We start from the raw sequence: 17588 nt of genomic DNA, 5'->3' as shown, positions 1-17588 counted from the left end.
AAATGGTGTAATCAAGCAGTGGTCTGTTCACTTGCTCCTTTTAAATAAAGCAAAGCAGACATCTCCAAATTCAGAAGAGCCTCCCAAATTGTCAACATCACATCGCCGGGCTATCCAGATGCTCCATTGGCGAGAGTAGGAAATCAACATTAAATACAATCTGTTTTTCAGCATCTATAGTCATTATTCCCTTGGATGAAAATGTATGCATTGTGCAGTACTTAACACACTATAAAAACAAGTAATAACTCATTTTGACCCCAATGATCCGCATGTTGGGGTGGGCGTTTACTAGGTACTAAACCCTACGCACAGGCTTTGACCCACAGTAAAGTATGGGCGTTTACTTAAAACTTGGCGCTTACAAGGTAGTTTACGCTAATGTTATTTTCTTAGAGAGAACATCAATTTTGTCTCACGTATGTGAAACCTATGTGTTCATATACTTTGTGCGTGCGTTCTCTGTGCAGACGGTATGGTCAAAACTTTAACATTTGATGGATCCCGACATCGTCATGCCGGATGGCAATCTTTATTTGGACCCTTAGCGAAGCTGATCTTGGAATAGTAAAGACGGTCTGATAAAATGTCTGTTAATTGTGATCCTATCGTGTCTATTCGAAAGATTAAGTCAGGTGTCGGACTGACTTGCTCAAACACATCTTTGAGTAAAATAAATTAAACTTCTACATAGATGTTTTTTTCTTTCGAGTCGGACATAGGTCGTGCGCAGTCGGGCACTGTCACGGCATGGTAGAAGTACTGACCAATCGTATCGTGTGCGTGCGTATGTGCGACGTGCTCGTTTGCGTATACATATGTGTGCGTGTGTGTACGGGGGGAGGGGGGGAGCTAGTTAACATTTAGTTATTCCCCCGTCTGTTTCTTTCTCTCTGTAAACTTGTAGGGCTAGTTATTTTTCGGTAACTTACCCAACAACCAAAATCACTTACACAACAACGGGCCTGAATCCTCGATAGCTCATGGGTAGAGACTGTACACATTGTGGATCTACTTTTTGAGACTCAAAAGTTCAGAACACTCTATTGTACAAAATATACATTTCTGGAGCAAACAATACAACCATACCGCATTTAAACCAGCAAGTACAGGCTTGAACACATGAATCTCAATAGAAAATCCATGAGTTTGATTGTTTTCTGAATTCAGATCTGCCGTGCACAATCTTTTATCGCTAGCAAGATTCCAAGGAAAAGTAACTCTCATACTTTGTCTAGCGACACGAGTAGTTCCCCTTCCAGATTTCGGCTGCATCGACAAGACTGCAATCCGACGGTCAGTTTTCAACAATATTTCATTTTATAAACAGATTAATCAACTTAAAGACCATGCAGCGGTTTCATGCACTATTTTGCCCCAGAAGACTGAACTTCATACAGTTTTTAACGTTGGAACACGGGTGTAAAACTTCGTCTGCTAGTCACATTCGAGGAAAGAACATTTCCTGAGCGATACCAAAACATTCGTCGCGATATAACCTTCGTGGTTGAAAACGACGTTAAAAACCAAATAATGATGATAATAATAATAATAATAATAATAATAATAATAATAATAATAATAATAAATGAGCATTTATATAGCGCAACATCATAACTTTACAATTATGCTCTTTGCGCTTGACACATTTAAAATTAAAACACAGTTATACAAGCATTTACATCTACATTCATAGTCAACAACGCTTAATTAAAAGCATACACCATCAAAGATACATTACAAAAGATTCTTCCACTAACTAAATAATAAAAACATGAATAAAATAGGTAGTGAAAAATCACTAAAACAAAAAATAACACTAAAATTATAACACAGTTATACAAGCATTTACATCTACATTCATAGTCAACAACGCTTAATTAAAAGCATACACCATCAAACATACATTACAAAAGATTCTTCCACTAACTAAGTAATAAAAACATGAATAAAATAGGTGGTGAAAAATCACTAAAACAACAAATAACACTACATGTAGCCTACTGATGGACTGAGAAAACAAAATCAGGGGTTGTATTTCCTGAAGAGGTGCGTTTTAAGTGCTCGTTTGAATGCTTGGGGTGACTGAGAGTGGCGGATGTGAAAGGGGAGAGAATTCCATTGTGTGGGTGCGCAGAAAGTAAAAGTGCGTTGTCCGTATGTTTTGGTTTTGGTGTGTGGAATGGTAAGGATGCGACAGTCAGAAGAGGCACGTAGTTGTCTTGCTGGAGAATAGACGGTGAGGAGTTCAGAGAAGTAAGCAGGAGACGAGCCAGAAAAGAAGTTAAAGCAGAGGGTAGACAGTTTGTAGTCAATGCGGGCTTGAATAGGTAACCAGTGCAGTGTGTGAAGAAGTGGTGTTGCGTGATCTCGTTTTCGTGCTTTGAGAATGAGGCGTGCTGCCGAGTTTTGGACTTTTTGTAGTTTATGCAGGAGGTACAGAGGACAGCCAGAGAGATTTTGTTTGTTTGTTTGCTTAACGCCCAGCCGACCACGAAGGGCCATATCAGAGCGGTGCTGCTTTGACATTTAACGTGCGCCACACACAAGACAGAAGTCGCATCACAGGCTTCATGTCTCACCCAGTCACATTATTCTGACACCGGACCAACCAGTCCTAGCACTAACCCCATAATGCCAGACGCCATGCGGAGCAGCCACTAGATTGCCAATTTTAAAGTCTTAGGTATGACCCGGCCGGGGTTCGAACCCACGACCTCCCGATCACGGGGCGGACGCCTTACCACTAGGCCAACTGTGCCGGTAGCCAGAGAGAAGAGAGTTGCAGTAGTCAAGTTTAGAAAGAACAAAGGCACAGACAAGAGTGTTAGTTGTTTGAGAGGAGAGTGTGTGGCGAATGGTGCTGATCTTACGAAGCTCAAAATAAGCTGCTCTACAGACTTAAGATATATGTTTGTTAAGGGTCATGTCAGATGAAAGGGTGAATCCAAGGTTTCTAGCTGATGGTGAGAAAAGAATGTCGGTGTTGCCTATTTGAACAGAAACAGGTTGGGGAGAGGGAAATGTAGTGTTCTTCTTTTTGCACAGTAAGACTTCAGTCTTATCATCATTCAGCTTAAGTTTGTTCAGTATCAACCATCCAAGATTTAACATCAGTGATGCATGTCTGAATGGTCTGGATGGCGGAATGTGTCTCTGCTGGGGGACTGGGTGTATACAGCTGGGTGTCATCAGCAAAAGACTGATTTAAAACAGAATGGTTTTGAATCAGTGTGGAGAGGGGCTTAGTGTACATGATGAAAAGGATGGGACCAAGTACTGAACCTTGAGGAACGCCGAAAGAAAGTGGGGCTGGAGCAGACATCTGGCCATCGACAAGCACAGCCTGAGTCCTGCCAATGAGATAGGACTCAAGCCATGCTAGCGGTGGACCGGAGATGCCGTACAGAGTCTGAAGTCTATGGAGAAGCGTGACATGGTCAATCGTGTCGAACGCTGCAGAAAGGTCAAGTAGGGTAAGCACTGACACATCACCACCATCCAGAGCAGACAGAATGTCACTGATTACTTTAAGTAGGGCTGTTTCAGTACAGTGAGAAGGGCGATAAGCGGACTGAGAGTGCGAGATCAAATCATGGGTGTTCAAATATGACAACAGCTGCTTCAAAACTACCTTTTCAAAAACTTTGGACAAGAATGATAAATTAGATACAGGACGATAATGTTTCAAAATATTGACATCAAGACTTGGTTTTTTGAGAAGTGGTTTGACAAGTGCAGTTTTGAACAATGATGGAAAAACACCAGATAACAGTCATTGACAATTTGAGTAAGAGTTGGCAACAACACATCAAGATTCTCAAAAAGCAATGGTGTGGATATGGCATCAAGTGGACAAGTTGTTGGTTTGGACTTCAGAATAATGGATCTAAGGTCTTTTTCACTGATTGGCTGAAATGATGAAAAAGAACAATCAGTGGGAACATCAACACGACTGGAGGAAGCAGAATGTGCACTCATCTGATCAAGTTCAGAACGAATATCAGAAACCTTCTTGATAAAATAGTCGCTGAATACATCTGGGAGCTGACTAGCGGGGAAAACAGTGGGAAGTGGGGATACCTTACTGCGGCTGGTCAACCGGCTGCAAATATCGAACAGTTTTTTGCTTGAATCGCAGGCAATAATCTGGGTTTGGAGGAAGGTTGTCTTTGCTGCGTGTACTAACTTAGTTACAATGTCCTTTGCTCGTTGAAATATTTGTTTGTGGACAGTAAGACCAGTCTTAACACACCTGCGCTCAGCACGCCTACGGTCACATTTGGCATCACGCAGTTCGACACAGATGTCGGAGTACCACGGTGCGGACTTGGACGGACGGACAGGGCGACGTAAAACGGGGGCATGAGCGTCAAGAGCAGCACGAAGTGTGGCATCAAGTTGGTCAGCGGAGGGGGAGGGGGGCAGCGCGTTCTGCAGCTCGTTCCTAAAAGCGTCTTTATCCATTGTACGGAGACAGCGGACAGACTTAAACATGGGTAGAGGAGGAGGACACTGGGTCATCAGATCAAACAAAACACAAAAATGATCTGAGGCTAAGACATGTGTAACAGACACAGATTGAACAATATGATCATCAGGCCTATGCATAACCCAATCCAGTATGTGATTCTTCTTGTGCGTTGGATGACTGACTGACTGTGTGAATTGAAAAACATCTAAAATATCTAACATCTTGACAGTGGAAGGGTGGTTGCAGTCATCAAAATGAACATTGATATCACCAAGCAAAACAGGAGTTCCAGACAAAGTGTTACAATGGTCAACAAGGTCATGAAATTCAGAGAAAAACATGGCATCAGTCAATTTGTTTTTTGAGTTTGGAGGAGGCCTATAGATGCAAAACAACTGAACTGGTTTCTGATGAAGGGCTAGTGTCACTTGTACAAACTCAAAAGATGGATGTGTAAATGGCAGTACCGAATTAAACGACACATGATTAGAAAGAGAGTTTTTGAAGATCACTGCTATTCCACCACCGCGAGTGACACTGCGGGGAAACGATCGGAGGGAATAGTTTGCTGGTGTCAAGTCAACAATAACACTGTCGTCACCGTTCTCCTTGAGCCAAGTCTCGGTCAAAATCAAAATGTCTAGGTCATTGTCTGTGACAAACTCGACGATTTCTGTTCTTTTACATGCTTGCTGAGTTGAAGAAACAGACTGAGCGTTGAAAAGTGCGATGCGGAGAGGTGTGATAGTGGAAGTGGGGAGTAAGGTGTGTGATCGAGACTTACAGTCTTTTGGCGTCGGTAGCACTGCCCCATTCCTCCGACGTGGTCTACGACGATGTCCCCTGTGTGCCTTCTTTGGAGGGATGCGTAGGCATGGTAGCTGATGGCAGTGAATGCCAAGGTCGTGAAGACGACGACACAGCGACGAAGCGTCACTGGGTACACAGCTGGAGACAGATGGAGGCGACGACGAAGGCCCCGACTGACGATCAGGTAATCCAAGTACAGGAGGCACAACAGTACTGCTCGGGTTCAAGTCCAACAGGTGCTCTCTGGTGAAACAGCGACGATCAGAGCGAACACCGATAGGCACACGAGGTAGGCCTACGGGTACGGGTACGCGTGCACTGTAAGCGGCGTAAACAAGCGCACTGTCATCGCTGCTTGCCAACTGGCTGAGCAAGAGGCCAACTGAGCATTGCACAGTGATGGCTAGCCAAACGACAAAGATGGAGAAAGCTCTGGGATACATGGACAGAATGCGTAGAAAAGTATACCACTGTGTAGACAGTTCCATCAGACAACTTCTGGTAGTAAAACTTTGATAAAATAGGTAATTTGGTAAAAAGTAGTGTCAACCCCCGCTCATGAACACTACTCACTAAATAAAGAAAGAAAGATACCAAAACATGAACAGAACACACACTATCTGCCTTTACCGCCACAGCAGAATGACAACATAACTGTGTACTTTATTTTAGTTCAAAACATGAAAACTGACAAGAAGTGTTAACAGAATTGAATGATTTGCACGGAACTATACAACTTTCGCACAAAAACTCCTCTTTTCTTTGAATAACTGAAGAAAGGAGGAATAAAGAGGTTACATACCTCGTCTCCGTGATTATCAAAGAATAATGGTCTCAGTTCGCGGTCATGAAAAAGCTCGCTGAAGCTCGCATTTTTCATGATCCGCTAACGTCGACCAATATTTTTGATAATCACTGAGACTCGGCATGTAACCTCTACTCACAGTATCAGTGGGAATGACATTTCGTTAATTGTTTTCTGTGTGAAAACGTGAGCCTGGAAGGCCTTTGCTTCTTGTTTTGTTTCGTGCCCTTGAAGGACTACGTGGCACTTGCGAAACAGCTTGTGCATTTAGTTATTACATTTTTGTATGTGTTCTAGAATATGTAAACAAAATCAAGTCAGTTTTCAGATCCGTTTTGTTTGAATAGTCTTGTTTTCATTTTTAGATTGTATGAAACGAGAACTTTTGTCACACGTACATATTTGAAAGCATGTCCAATTGTGATGACCTTGCAACAGACATCAACGAGTGCCGAGATGACCGATGTGGACAACAGTGTGAGAACAGCCCTGGAAGCTATCGCTGTCTTTGCAGTCGAGGTTTCAGTCTGGATAAAGCTAGCGGCTCATGCAAGGGTATTTGTTTATTTTAACCATGAACATTTTTATTTGTCATAATTGTTCACATGAGTTTTCATTAATAACCACCTAGGTAACAAAAAATATGTTTATATATGACAAATCGAAATAGTAAATGGGTTTAATCTTGATGTGAAATATGGGTTGTCAAAATGAAAGCCAATCAGGCTGTTTATTTGAAATGTGAAACCATTGTGGCTGTGGATTCGTGTTTCCGAGGACAACGATTGCCAGGGCCGGACTACCGGGGGGGTTATGGGGGTTGCGCAACCCCCCCCCTAGCCTAAACATGTACCTTACTTATTTAATTTTTTTTTATTATTGCTTATTTTATGCCGCTTCATGCAAGGAGCGACCATTTTCCTATCTCAGAATATGACCTACCCGTCAGCTTCAGGGGGCTTCGCCCCCTGACCCCCACAACGAGGGGGGGGGGGGGTGTTCTAGGGTTTCCGGACCCCCCCCCCCCAGCCAAAAAATAAAAATATTGAATGAGGTATGCATTTCTTTATTTTACATTGAGTTTCAATTTTTGGGGTATTAATCAGTGACAAAATCTGCTGCCTGAAACTGGTAATGATCATCCTCAGAATGCACCAGATTGCACCATTTTGCATCCTTTTTTTCAAAATTTTCCGGGGGGGCATGCCCCCGGACCCCCCTAGCAAGCTAGGCGCTTCGCGCCGTCGGCTCGGCGCTTCGCGCCTTCACACCCATATCTTCACAATATACTTTTGAAAAAAAACAGTCATAAAATGAACTGATCCGCCCCTGCCGCCAGAGGGGACATCCCCCTGGGCCACCACTGGCAACCCCCCCCCTCCTCTTCGCCTAGTCCGGCCCTGATTGCAAACATTTAGTCTCAAAAACACAATCAGTGTTTATAGTTACCGCGATGACTCATGGTCAATTTGCAACTAAGCTATGTCTTTTTTTTTCAAAATACACCTAGTTTGCTTGAGAATACTCAAGTTCAAACAAGGGTTCCAAGGTTTGATGTTAGTTTTGTGAATTATCGACCCCTGTCTGCATCAGACCACAGTTATTTCTCTTGGCTGCAACATAAGAATTTACTTATAAAAAAAACGTGAAATTTTTTAAAACTTTGAGCAAATAAGAAATAAACGTTTGCAATGACAGCTTCATTCGCCCTTCGTTGTGGTGAATTACACTTTTTTTTATGTGAAAACAAGCACGCATGATACAAAACATGAGCGAGGTGATGTTCAAAGAAACCAAAGGTTACTACTGTACGTTGTGCCCAGTAGCGTGCTTTATCCTTGACGGGAGCTGTGTAAACTAGTTTGCACACTACATGTATTTTTATCTGGTTCCTAAAATGTGTTTGTTTATTTCAGACATAGAAGAGTGTGGTTTGTCAGCTACCAACAGATGTACACAGACCTGCATCAACTTAGATGGACGTTATCGCTGTGCCTGTCGCCCTGGCTTTGTGCTGAGTGCTGATGGCGTGTCTTGCACCAGTAAGATTCTATTTGATTTGTAATATTGATAACAAAAAACATGGCACATGCGCTGTCCGTATGATCATGGTAGTGCACTGTTATATCTTGCAAGACATGTCTGGAACTATATACATCTGCACACAAAAAAACAACCCAAAAGTAAACAAAACACTGACAATAGAAAAGAATAATATCGAATGACAGTCAAACAAATACAGATTTAAAAACGTGCCAACTTAATAAAAAGAGAAATGGAGAGAATAAATGCAAAGCTGACATACATTACACAAGGATTCAAGGATCATGCAGGCTAGAGGATACATATTTAACTGCACATGTACCTACCTGCCTCCTTTTCAAAACCATATAATACTGAGACTGGTAGAACTGTCTGTATCAAAACAAGTTGGTGTTTCATACCTTTCAATGTTTATCTTTCTCTTATTGCTTGCAGTCTTTGCTGCTTGCAATCGCACAAACTGTGCAAAAGAGAACGGAGGCTGCAGTGAAGAACAGTGTTTCTGCGACAGTGGATACCAGCTGTCTGGCTCCAACGCATGCGAACCCATCAGTAAGCCCATTTTCCAATTATGGTCTTTAAAGTGTAACTAAACAGACATTTTGAAGTGTCAGCTTTACTGAAAATTTTGCTTTATGTTTTGTCCAAGTATAGACCTGTAGAAGCGATACTGGACGATTTTTCCAACGTTTACTGTGTTTTCTGATTTACTACGATTTTTTAAAAGTGTTGAACCCATTTCAGATTTACCTGCTTATCTGTTCTTGATTTGATACTTCCAAAGAACAAGTGGTACTTTGAGTTCCGGTTTTATGTTTTAACCAATCAGAATTTGGTTCCTAAATAAAATCGTCTGCTGCCTGTCCCAGCAGAGTCGGCAACAAGCACTGCTTGCCAAATGTGTGATGTTACCAACAGAAATAGCCATAAATTGGGCAAGGTAGCAATGTAAATGAATTGGATCTAACTAATGTGCTTGTACTGCATCTCTGGCCTTTGAATTCACTCCAAATGTACTGGCTCAGCGTGAGAGGCAACATCCTGTGGAAGTCGTAAGCACGAGGCTGACTGGGAGATTATTATTCGAAGAGCATGCTGAAACGGATTGTAAGTACAATATTTTACATGTTCTCGACATTTCTGTTGATCTTTCCTTAACTTTAATTGTTTCCTTGATTTAAAACCCTAGGGCTTGTATTTTCAGTTGTGATACTAAGCACGTATCTTTACCACAGTATCCGATCACTTCACACTTGAATTTTGGAATGATGAAGTGGAATTATTTCTGGATCTAATTTATTCCTTGTTCCCCCCCTCTCGATTCCTATTTTCGCCACATATGTATTGTCGTGTGATGAGGGGGTAGATGCGTGTACTGGCTGATTTTTTTTTTTTTTTTACTTCGGTCAGATACAGATGATTGGGAAAAAAAAATTGTCAAGGATTTCAGAATTTAATAGATCTGTTCGAAGTTTTTACGGGATGGGTCCTGTTACAATACAGACTGAATGTGCCCAAGATGAACTTTTGATTAAACACACACAGACAAATGAATCTCTTGAGTTTGTTATACGGCGAATGTCCAGTTTCCACCACCACGTCTGGGGTATGTTTTTATACTGTTTGATTGAATAGACTGACGTGCATGCTCTCGCAAATGTGCGCGCGTGTGTGTTTGTCTGTGCCTCAGACTTATTAATCAAAGACGATGTTGCACATTGCAGATCTATGCGACAGGAGCAAGTGGACAAGACAGCTACATTATTTGTCTGAGCGAAGATCCAACGGTAAGCTCTTTTAGCCGAAGACAGCGAGCCTGGGTGCATGCATGCAAGCTTCTATCATGTTCGTGTGAGTGCTGCAGGGCTATTAGACGACTTTTCATTATTCTTGATTTGGAGATCCATGCAGGGTATTAGAAAGTGCAGAATATACACATTTGAACAAATACGATGTGTGTTTGCTCTGAAAAAGAGAAAAGACGCAACAAACAAACATTGTATTTGTTTAAAGTATCACAAATATTTATTACCTGTATCTGCATGTTTTGATAATGATGAAGGGTAAATTACTTTGACGTGTGCTTTTTTTTTAACCACACTGATAACGAATGATAGAAACACAGACACACTTATTAATAACATATCCACAAAAATTGTAACAATAAATGTAAGCTGAACAATGCCTGCAACACATTTCAGGCCTCAGAAGGAAGTAATTATGAGATTCAGACAGAGAGAGAAAGCCCAACACGAAACCAGTTGTGACATTTTTGACTCACATGCGAAGCAAAAGTGAGTCTATGTACTCACCCGAGTCGTCCGTCCGTCCGTCCGTCCGTCCGTCCGGCCGTCCGTCCGTCCGTCCGTCCGGCCGTCCGTCCGTCCGGCCGCCGGCCGGAAAACTTTAACGTTGAATATTTCTTGGACACTATTCAGTCTATCAGTACCAAATTTGGCAAGATGGGGTATGATGACAAGGCCCCAAAAAACATACATAGCATCTTGACCTTGCTTCAAGGTCAAGGTCGCAGGGGCCATAAATGTCTAAAAAACAGCTATTTTTCACATTTTCCCCATTTTCTCTAAAGTTTTTGAGATTCAATACCTCACCTATAAATGATATACAGGGCAAAGTAAGCCCCATCTTTTGATACCAGTTTGGTTTACCTTGCTTCAAGGTCAAGGTCACAGGAGCTCTTCAAAGTTGGATTGTATACATATTTTGAAGTGACCTTGACCCTGAACTATGGAAGATAACTGTTTCAAACTTAAAAATTATGTGGGGCACATGTTATGCTTTCATCATGAGACACATTTGGTCCCATATGATCAAGGTCAAGGTCACTTTGACCCTTATGAAATGTGACCAAAATAAGGTAGTGAACCACTAAAAGTGACCATATCTCATGGTAGAAAGAGCCAATAAGCACCATTGTACTTCCTATGTCTTGAATTAACAGCTTTGTGTTGCATGACCTTGGATGACCTTGACCTTGGGTCAAGGTCACATGTATTTTGGTAGGAAAAATGTGTAAAGCAGAAGGTCAAGCATGTGAGTCGTATGGGCTTTGCCCTTCTTGTTTATTTCATTATGTAATAATAAAAACACGACAACAACGTATTTCCTGTACTTAGTTTCGTGCAATTATGGAGTGCAAAGTATGTCTAATTGAGTGGCATAAAGAGGCACAGTTGCATGAAAAACCAACTCGGATCTTGACTAGGATCAGGATTTTACATGGACACAACCTAGAATTTAACATCCTGGGGGGAGGGGGGTACTGCGCCTTTCACATCAAGATGTAAAGATCTATTTTAAATAATACTTATTAGAAGGGAACAAAATCAAACAAACTACAACAATCGTTCTGAGGGGAGAGAATTACCTCTTCCGAAGAAATTACCTCCCTTGCTTTTCTTGTCGTGACTTATGTAGAGTAAAGTGAATAGAAAGTGAATCAGTCAGTAACAAAAAAAAAAACACAGCATTTCTTAAGATCAATGAGGAGTCTTGAAGTATTTGTCAATGTTAATCTTGTATGCATAACAAACAATATATTACGGATTGATAATTAAAGAAAATCGTCTCTTCTACAGGGTTGACCCCCCTAAAAAGTACACCCACAACCATGCAAATTACTTCTGCATCTGTTGAACCAATTATTTTATATATGGTATTCATTAACTTCAGTTTATGTTCTGCCTTTCCAGTAAGTGGCAATTTTGTAAATTGAATGGTCTGACTTTTATACAATTTTAATTTTTTTCTCCAAATTCGGGGGTCGACTAAACAGAACGAGTTTTGACATTGAGCGGTAGCCATTTTTACCTAATTTAAACCCTTCAGGCTTTTACCTTTTTGATTATTTTGAATGTCTGAGTATGTAAAAACATCCCCTTCAACCCCCAGGCTATCGATGACCTGAAGAAAGCATGCAGTTACAGCTAGGTTCAGGGCAATCCTCAGACACGAAAGCGTTGGTGTCATTGGTGATGCAAAAGTTAGATAATTTAACCTACAAATTTGCCACTTTGTGAACTGCACATGCATAAAATCAAGTTTAAGTATGCTGAATATGAAGTTATCCAGTCAATTGGTGTAGAAGTTATAGCATTTCTGTCAGTTAACAGTATTTAAAATCTCTAAAGTAAAATCTGACATATTCGAAAGTTTTGCATAAACACCCAGACAATTTTTACGATACTCTCCTAAGCTTCTCCACTTCTCAGCCCTGTCTTCGAAATGAATTCGAATAAGGCAGTCAAAATAACTTAGTTTGGAGCACCCATCAATCAGAATAAGCAATAACTTTTGACACAGGAAATATCTTCTACCGAAAGCTCTCCTGGTTTTATTCTACATTTTTCCTGCATAATGGTAACAAATTTAATGATAAATCTAAACAACGAAGTGACTGTGGTAAGATGAACAAAGTTAAAAAACAAAGGATTACTGTAAATGGTTTACGAATCGAAATCTAAACAAGTTTTAATGATAAGTAAAATGATAAAAAAATAAAATTAAAAAAGCTAACGTCCTCGCATTTGTCCAGAATTATTCCATGTTTAACATGGGAACAGAGGGATAATTGGTCTAAAGAATTTTTAAAAAGGAGGGTTAGGGACTGTCTGTATGCAATGCCCGCTATAGGTGAAAGACTTTTGTGGAAGCCATGGAAGAATGCATCGCTGTTGTGCTGGTTCAGCTTGAGGTCCTGTCCTAGCGAATATCCTGCACACACAAAAACACGACTTTTTAAGCCAGTTATGTTGCACTCCGTGACATAGCTTTGTTAAAACCGTGTGCCTGATAATAATGACAGATTTTGTTGATATACATTTTTTTTTAAGACACCCCATATAATATTGTTTGACAATCTCTTTCAACATAGTTTACGAATCACCAATGTGTATACAAACGCAAATAACCCACAGGTCAATAAATTACTTTCCAGAGAGAGAGAGGGAGAGGGAGAGGGAGAGAGAGAGATTAAAACTAGAAAATGTGTGCTATATAAAACAAGGATAATCTCTGTCAAATCTTCGCTTGTACCTGCATGGTGTTTACTGCGCTATATATACACAACCTGTTTTATTTCATTTTTTTTTTGGGGGGGGGGGGATGTTTTGTGATGAGGGTTTTTTCAAAGCCTTTACTGCTTTAGTCATTGAATCCACCCGACTTCGATTTATTGTTCAGTGATGGGTAATTGTGTGACCAACTATGTAAGTTAGTGATTGTTCTGGCTTCATACAATGACATTGCATTAATTTTATAAGTGTATGTGTGTGTGTTTCAGGCAAAAGCTGATATTACAGTCCTAGTTGTATGCAGTACCTCTGCTTCTTCGTTCAGGAATCAAAGTATACAATCTAAACCGATTATTTCGTTCAATAATGTTCAGCTTACCATCCCGAAGAAGGCAGTAACGTGCCGAGATATTGATTATAGATATTAACGTACCTAACCTGGTTACTGGTGTGTTTTCTTTTTATTTCAATAATGTAAATGTGTGACAACTTGCAGGGTACTTGATGTTCAGAGCAATTTTTCTGGCAAAAGACCTTTTATGGATCAAAGAAAACTTTTGTCATGGTGCACAAGTCAATCAATTTAGTTGATAAATAATTTGTGCTGCATTTTCCCTGGTTCCAAAACGTAGTATGTATTACCACATGTCCTTACCTGTCATTGGCATCACATGATTCTCTGCAAGCAGTCTTTTGTGGAAATACGTCATTTAACACTTGCACTTATATTAGGTGGCTGTGGAACGGTAGACATGCAACGACAACGAACAACAAAAGACAAAGTGTGGAGTACACTCATTTTTCTTAACATACGCTAAGTTTCTTTGAGAATGCTCCAAGTGAAAATCAGCTTCTTCTCAGAATCAGGAGGGAAAAAACTGTTATATGGCGAGATGTCGTGACAAGAACAGACAGCAGCAGCAGCAACAACAACATTGCTAAATCGTCGCTTTAACAAAATTTCATGTTTAGCATCGCAGACAAAGCACGGCTACTGATCCGACCAAAGCCACACTTCATGCACGATGGGCACATTGTTATGGCCAGCTTGTTAACGTGCGCATTGTGTATGTTTTACATAGAATTGAATGTGTTTGTCGTTGTGTCTGTCCATCTATCCTAGTCGTTTGATTTAGAATAAAGCAAACTTATTACAATGACGATTTTCTTCGGTTTTTGATGAAGGATTGGCATCAAGACTTTTCCTATTTTCCAACTCTGCCACCATACACTGGCCGTTCAGGTCTGCATGTCGACCACATGGTGTGTGATCAGATTTTTTGGACATGTTCACAATGCTTACATGACCACCAAATGGAAAATCAGTTGGTATTTGTTATTTTTTTGTGTTAGCACAATCTTCATACAAGTAAACAGAAACAGTTTTGTTGCAAACAGAGCCTTCATAAGAAAAAATGCTTCTAAGTCAAAATACATACCCTCTTTTTCGTATTGCGTAAAATATACCCATAAATTCTGGACATCATATTTTTTTTTTTCACAACAATGAAACCAAACTTTGGCATATGTTTTAGCAATATATTCACAATAAAACCTATGAGTTTGAAGGCTGCATCTTGTTTTGTTTATTTTTGAGAATTTTTTTGCAAACCCATGCAAATGGCCAGTTTCTGGGGAGAGACTGGGGAGATAATGGCCAGTATAGAAAGAGTTAATAAGTAAACTAATGTCAGAAGTAGGTATTTATTTACCTTGTTTGCCTTCGCGTTCTTGATAGCCTGCTGCAGCATTTGTATCACTTCCCTTGACATTCAAAACGCCAATGTATTTCTGAAAGGAAAATAAAGATATTGACCGAAACATCACACAAGTGGTATATCATATGCTAGGTTATGTTTACAGTGCCTGTTCTACGACCACATCTGATTGTAATTTAAATAAAGAAAAACTGTATCCATTTATTACTTCTCTATTTGTGTGTGTGTTTGTGTGTGTGCAGGGGCGGATCACATCATTTTTAAGGGGGAGTTTCCAAATTTCTTTTAGGGACAATTTGACGACGCGAAGCGTTTAGTTGAAGACGCGAAGCGTTCAACCTCCTTGGGGGGGTCCGACAAATGTTGATAAAAACAAGGAAAATGGATCAATCTGAGCCAAGAAACATCCCCCAATACACCTTCCAAAAAAGTAAATATATTAAGAAGAAAAATTTGAATCACAACAAGGACAATTAATCGATCTGGCGCAACCTGAGCAAACTAATTAGCCAACTTCTTTCCAAAATCGTCACTTAGAATACAAAGGCCGGCTCTTAAGTGGTCCGGAAACCCCGGAACCCCCCTCCGGATCCGCCCAGTGTGTGTGTGTGTGTGTGTGTGTGTGTGTGTGTGACCGATGACCGTCTCTAAATTCTAATCGTTCCGTTTGCATGGTAATAAAGTTTTAATACTGGATATGCCCATGAGAAAATATCATTTCTTGTTCATGTCATTGTGTGTGTGTGGCCAGGACCGTGACTTCTGCTTGCCTCGACGTCTTCAGAAAAGACACAAAATGCCAGCAGGCGTATGTTCTTGGAGCACTCAGTATGCCGTCATCTGCAAACAAATAAATACAAATTATTCAATTGTGTAAATAAAGAACAATCATTTTAATATTACAACAAAAAATTCATATAACTGTAGTCTTCACCAGAGACATCCACTACACTATCTTTAAATAAAACTGCCGTAAAAAATTGAAATACTATAAAACTTACCCCCACTCAGATCTATTTGGGATTATTCAAGTTTCAATCATGAAACGATGCCGGTTTGGACAGATCTGCTAGTTTGCCGCTGAAACCGAAATCAAAGGCGATCTTCAGAACTATTTCTAATCTTGTATTTGTGATTAATATAAAATACTGATCTTCCCAATAGAAGCTGATGTGTATACACATGACCAGGACAAGGTATTTTGTTACAGGGCATTTACGCAGACGTCGCAGTTCAAAATATCGTTTTAGATCTGATTTTGTACAGCAGCCTGTGTGATTCAGAATCGTCTGCCCTTTTTCGGTTTAACATTTTATGGACGATTCCTATGAGACTGCTCAATCATAACTGATGACAAATTCAGAAACAGATGATGGTTTCAAGTAGGCTACAGTAATGATTCGTTAAAAATGTCAAGCCACTCGTCGATCATTCACACTCAAAGAACCCAAGCCAAATCTGCTCTGGTTCCGAGCAGCTTTTTCCAACTGAGACCCTAATTGTTACGCATCTGCCGCGAAAAGATAGACCACAAACAAGCGGCACTGTACCATGCTTTCGTTTATGTTGCTAAACAGATTAAATGTGCATTGTAAATGTGCTTACAGCAAAGAAATGCATCCTTACTTACCACAAAAATACTGGTACCACATTCATCGCACTTGTGTCTTCTTACCAAAACCTATCGATATGTTTGTTTACGATATATTGGTAATTACTAACCGTTAACTATTTTTCAAAAATCTGAAATGACTTTTAAGAATCAAAGAAAAATTCGCTAAAACGGTTGACTTCAGAAAATAAGCAATATTTTTCTGAACCATGAAATAAAAATCGAAAACTCCGTTTGATCTTTTATTTTGGTAGATTGATGACAACAGACGGAACTGAAAGTACCAGAACCAAAAATTAAGGGCATTAATCATGTAAACTAAGAAGATTGTCGTTCCTGGCGCGCACTTCACATGTCCGTCAAACAGTGTCCGAGTGAGAGAATTTTTTTTTTTTTCGCAGTTCGACAGTATATGAGGCCCTTCTTCATATCAAAGTGTAAAGGTTGCTGAACGATGTTTTTCCTTTTTGCTTGTTTAGTTACACTTTAACATGCCTTTCACGAAAGCCATTTATTCACTGGGTGAAAAGAAAAGAAAACTACAAACAAAAAATTCAACAATTACAGCAACAACAACAGTCATGTAACAAACAAGAAAGAAAAAAAACATGTTCCATTTAAGGACCAAAAGTGCTCTGATGATTAGATTGTAGGTATTTGTTGGGTGGGGGTTGGGACGGGATGCTTTGCATGTCGACTTGCTTTTTGATTTTCCAGACGAATCACAGCATACACTCAATGTTTTGTCACTAGTTTGCCCTACAAATCAGATGTGTATGCGTGGCGATAATTCAGTTTAGACTATTTTTTTAGACGGTCACAATGGCCTAAGTGGATAAGACGCTCCTTGGGAAGTGTTCGAATCCTGGCCGCGCCTGGTGACCGAGTTCAAGGTGGAGATTTTCAGATCTCCCAGGTTAATTTATGTCCAGTCCTGTTAGCGCTGTATCCCTCTTTCTGTGTACACGCAAGCACAAGGCTAAATTCGTAGGAAAAAGATATTGTACAGCCCTGAAAGTCCAACAAATGGTACGGTGTACCCGCCTTTGGCTAGTGATTCTGAAAATTTACTAGCCAGAGAGCAACCTTTTCT

At 40.3% G+C, this 17588-nt stretch overlaps 1 protein-coding gene and 1 long non-coding RNA gene across 2 annotated transcripts in view; one reads left to right on the top strand and one right to left on the bottom strand.

Moving 5' to 3' along the window:
* The window catches only part of LOC138946571 (mucin-like protein), a 154066-nt gene that overhangs the window by 114152 nt on the left and 22326 nt on the right, over nucleotides 1–17588 (top strand). The window contains exons 18-20 of the mRNA XM_070318014.1: nucleotides 6528–6644; nucleotides 8006–8131; nucleotides 8568–8684. Of these exons, the coding sequence (XP_070174115.1) occupies nucleotides 6528–6644; nucleotides 8006–8131; nucleotides 8568–8684 (360 nt within the window). The remainder of the gene's footprint in view (nucleotides 1–6527; nucleotides 6645–8005; nucleotides 8132–8567; nucleotides 8685–17588) is intronic.
* Nucleotides 11095–16549, bottom strand: LOC138947501 (uncharacterized). Its single transcript, XR_011449686.1, has 4 exons — nucleotides 16514–16549; nucleotides 15654–15723; nucleotides 14878–14956; nucleotides 11095–12866 (listed from the first exon to the last, which is right to left on the bottom strand). It is a non-coding gene; the product is annotated as an uncharacterized lncRNA (long non-coding RNA).

Source organism: Littorina saxatilis, linkage group LG14 (assembly GCF_037325665.1).
Source record: "Littorina saxatilis isolate snail1 linkage group LG14, US_GU_Lsax_2.0, whole genome shotgun sequence".
In the NCBI taxonomy this organism is placed as follows: domain Eukaryota; kingdom Metazoa; phylum Mollusca; class Gastropoda; order Littorinimorpha; family Littorinidae; genus Littorina; species Littorina saxatilis.
Note: the sequence above shows the minus strand (reverse complement) of the source record. Positions and strands in the feature narration are given on the sequence as shown.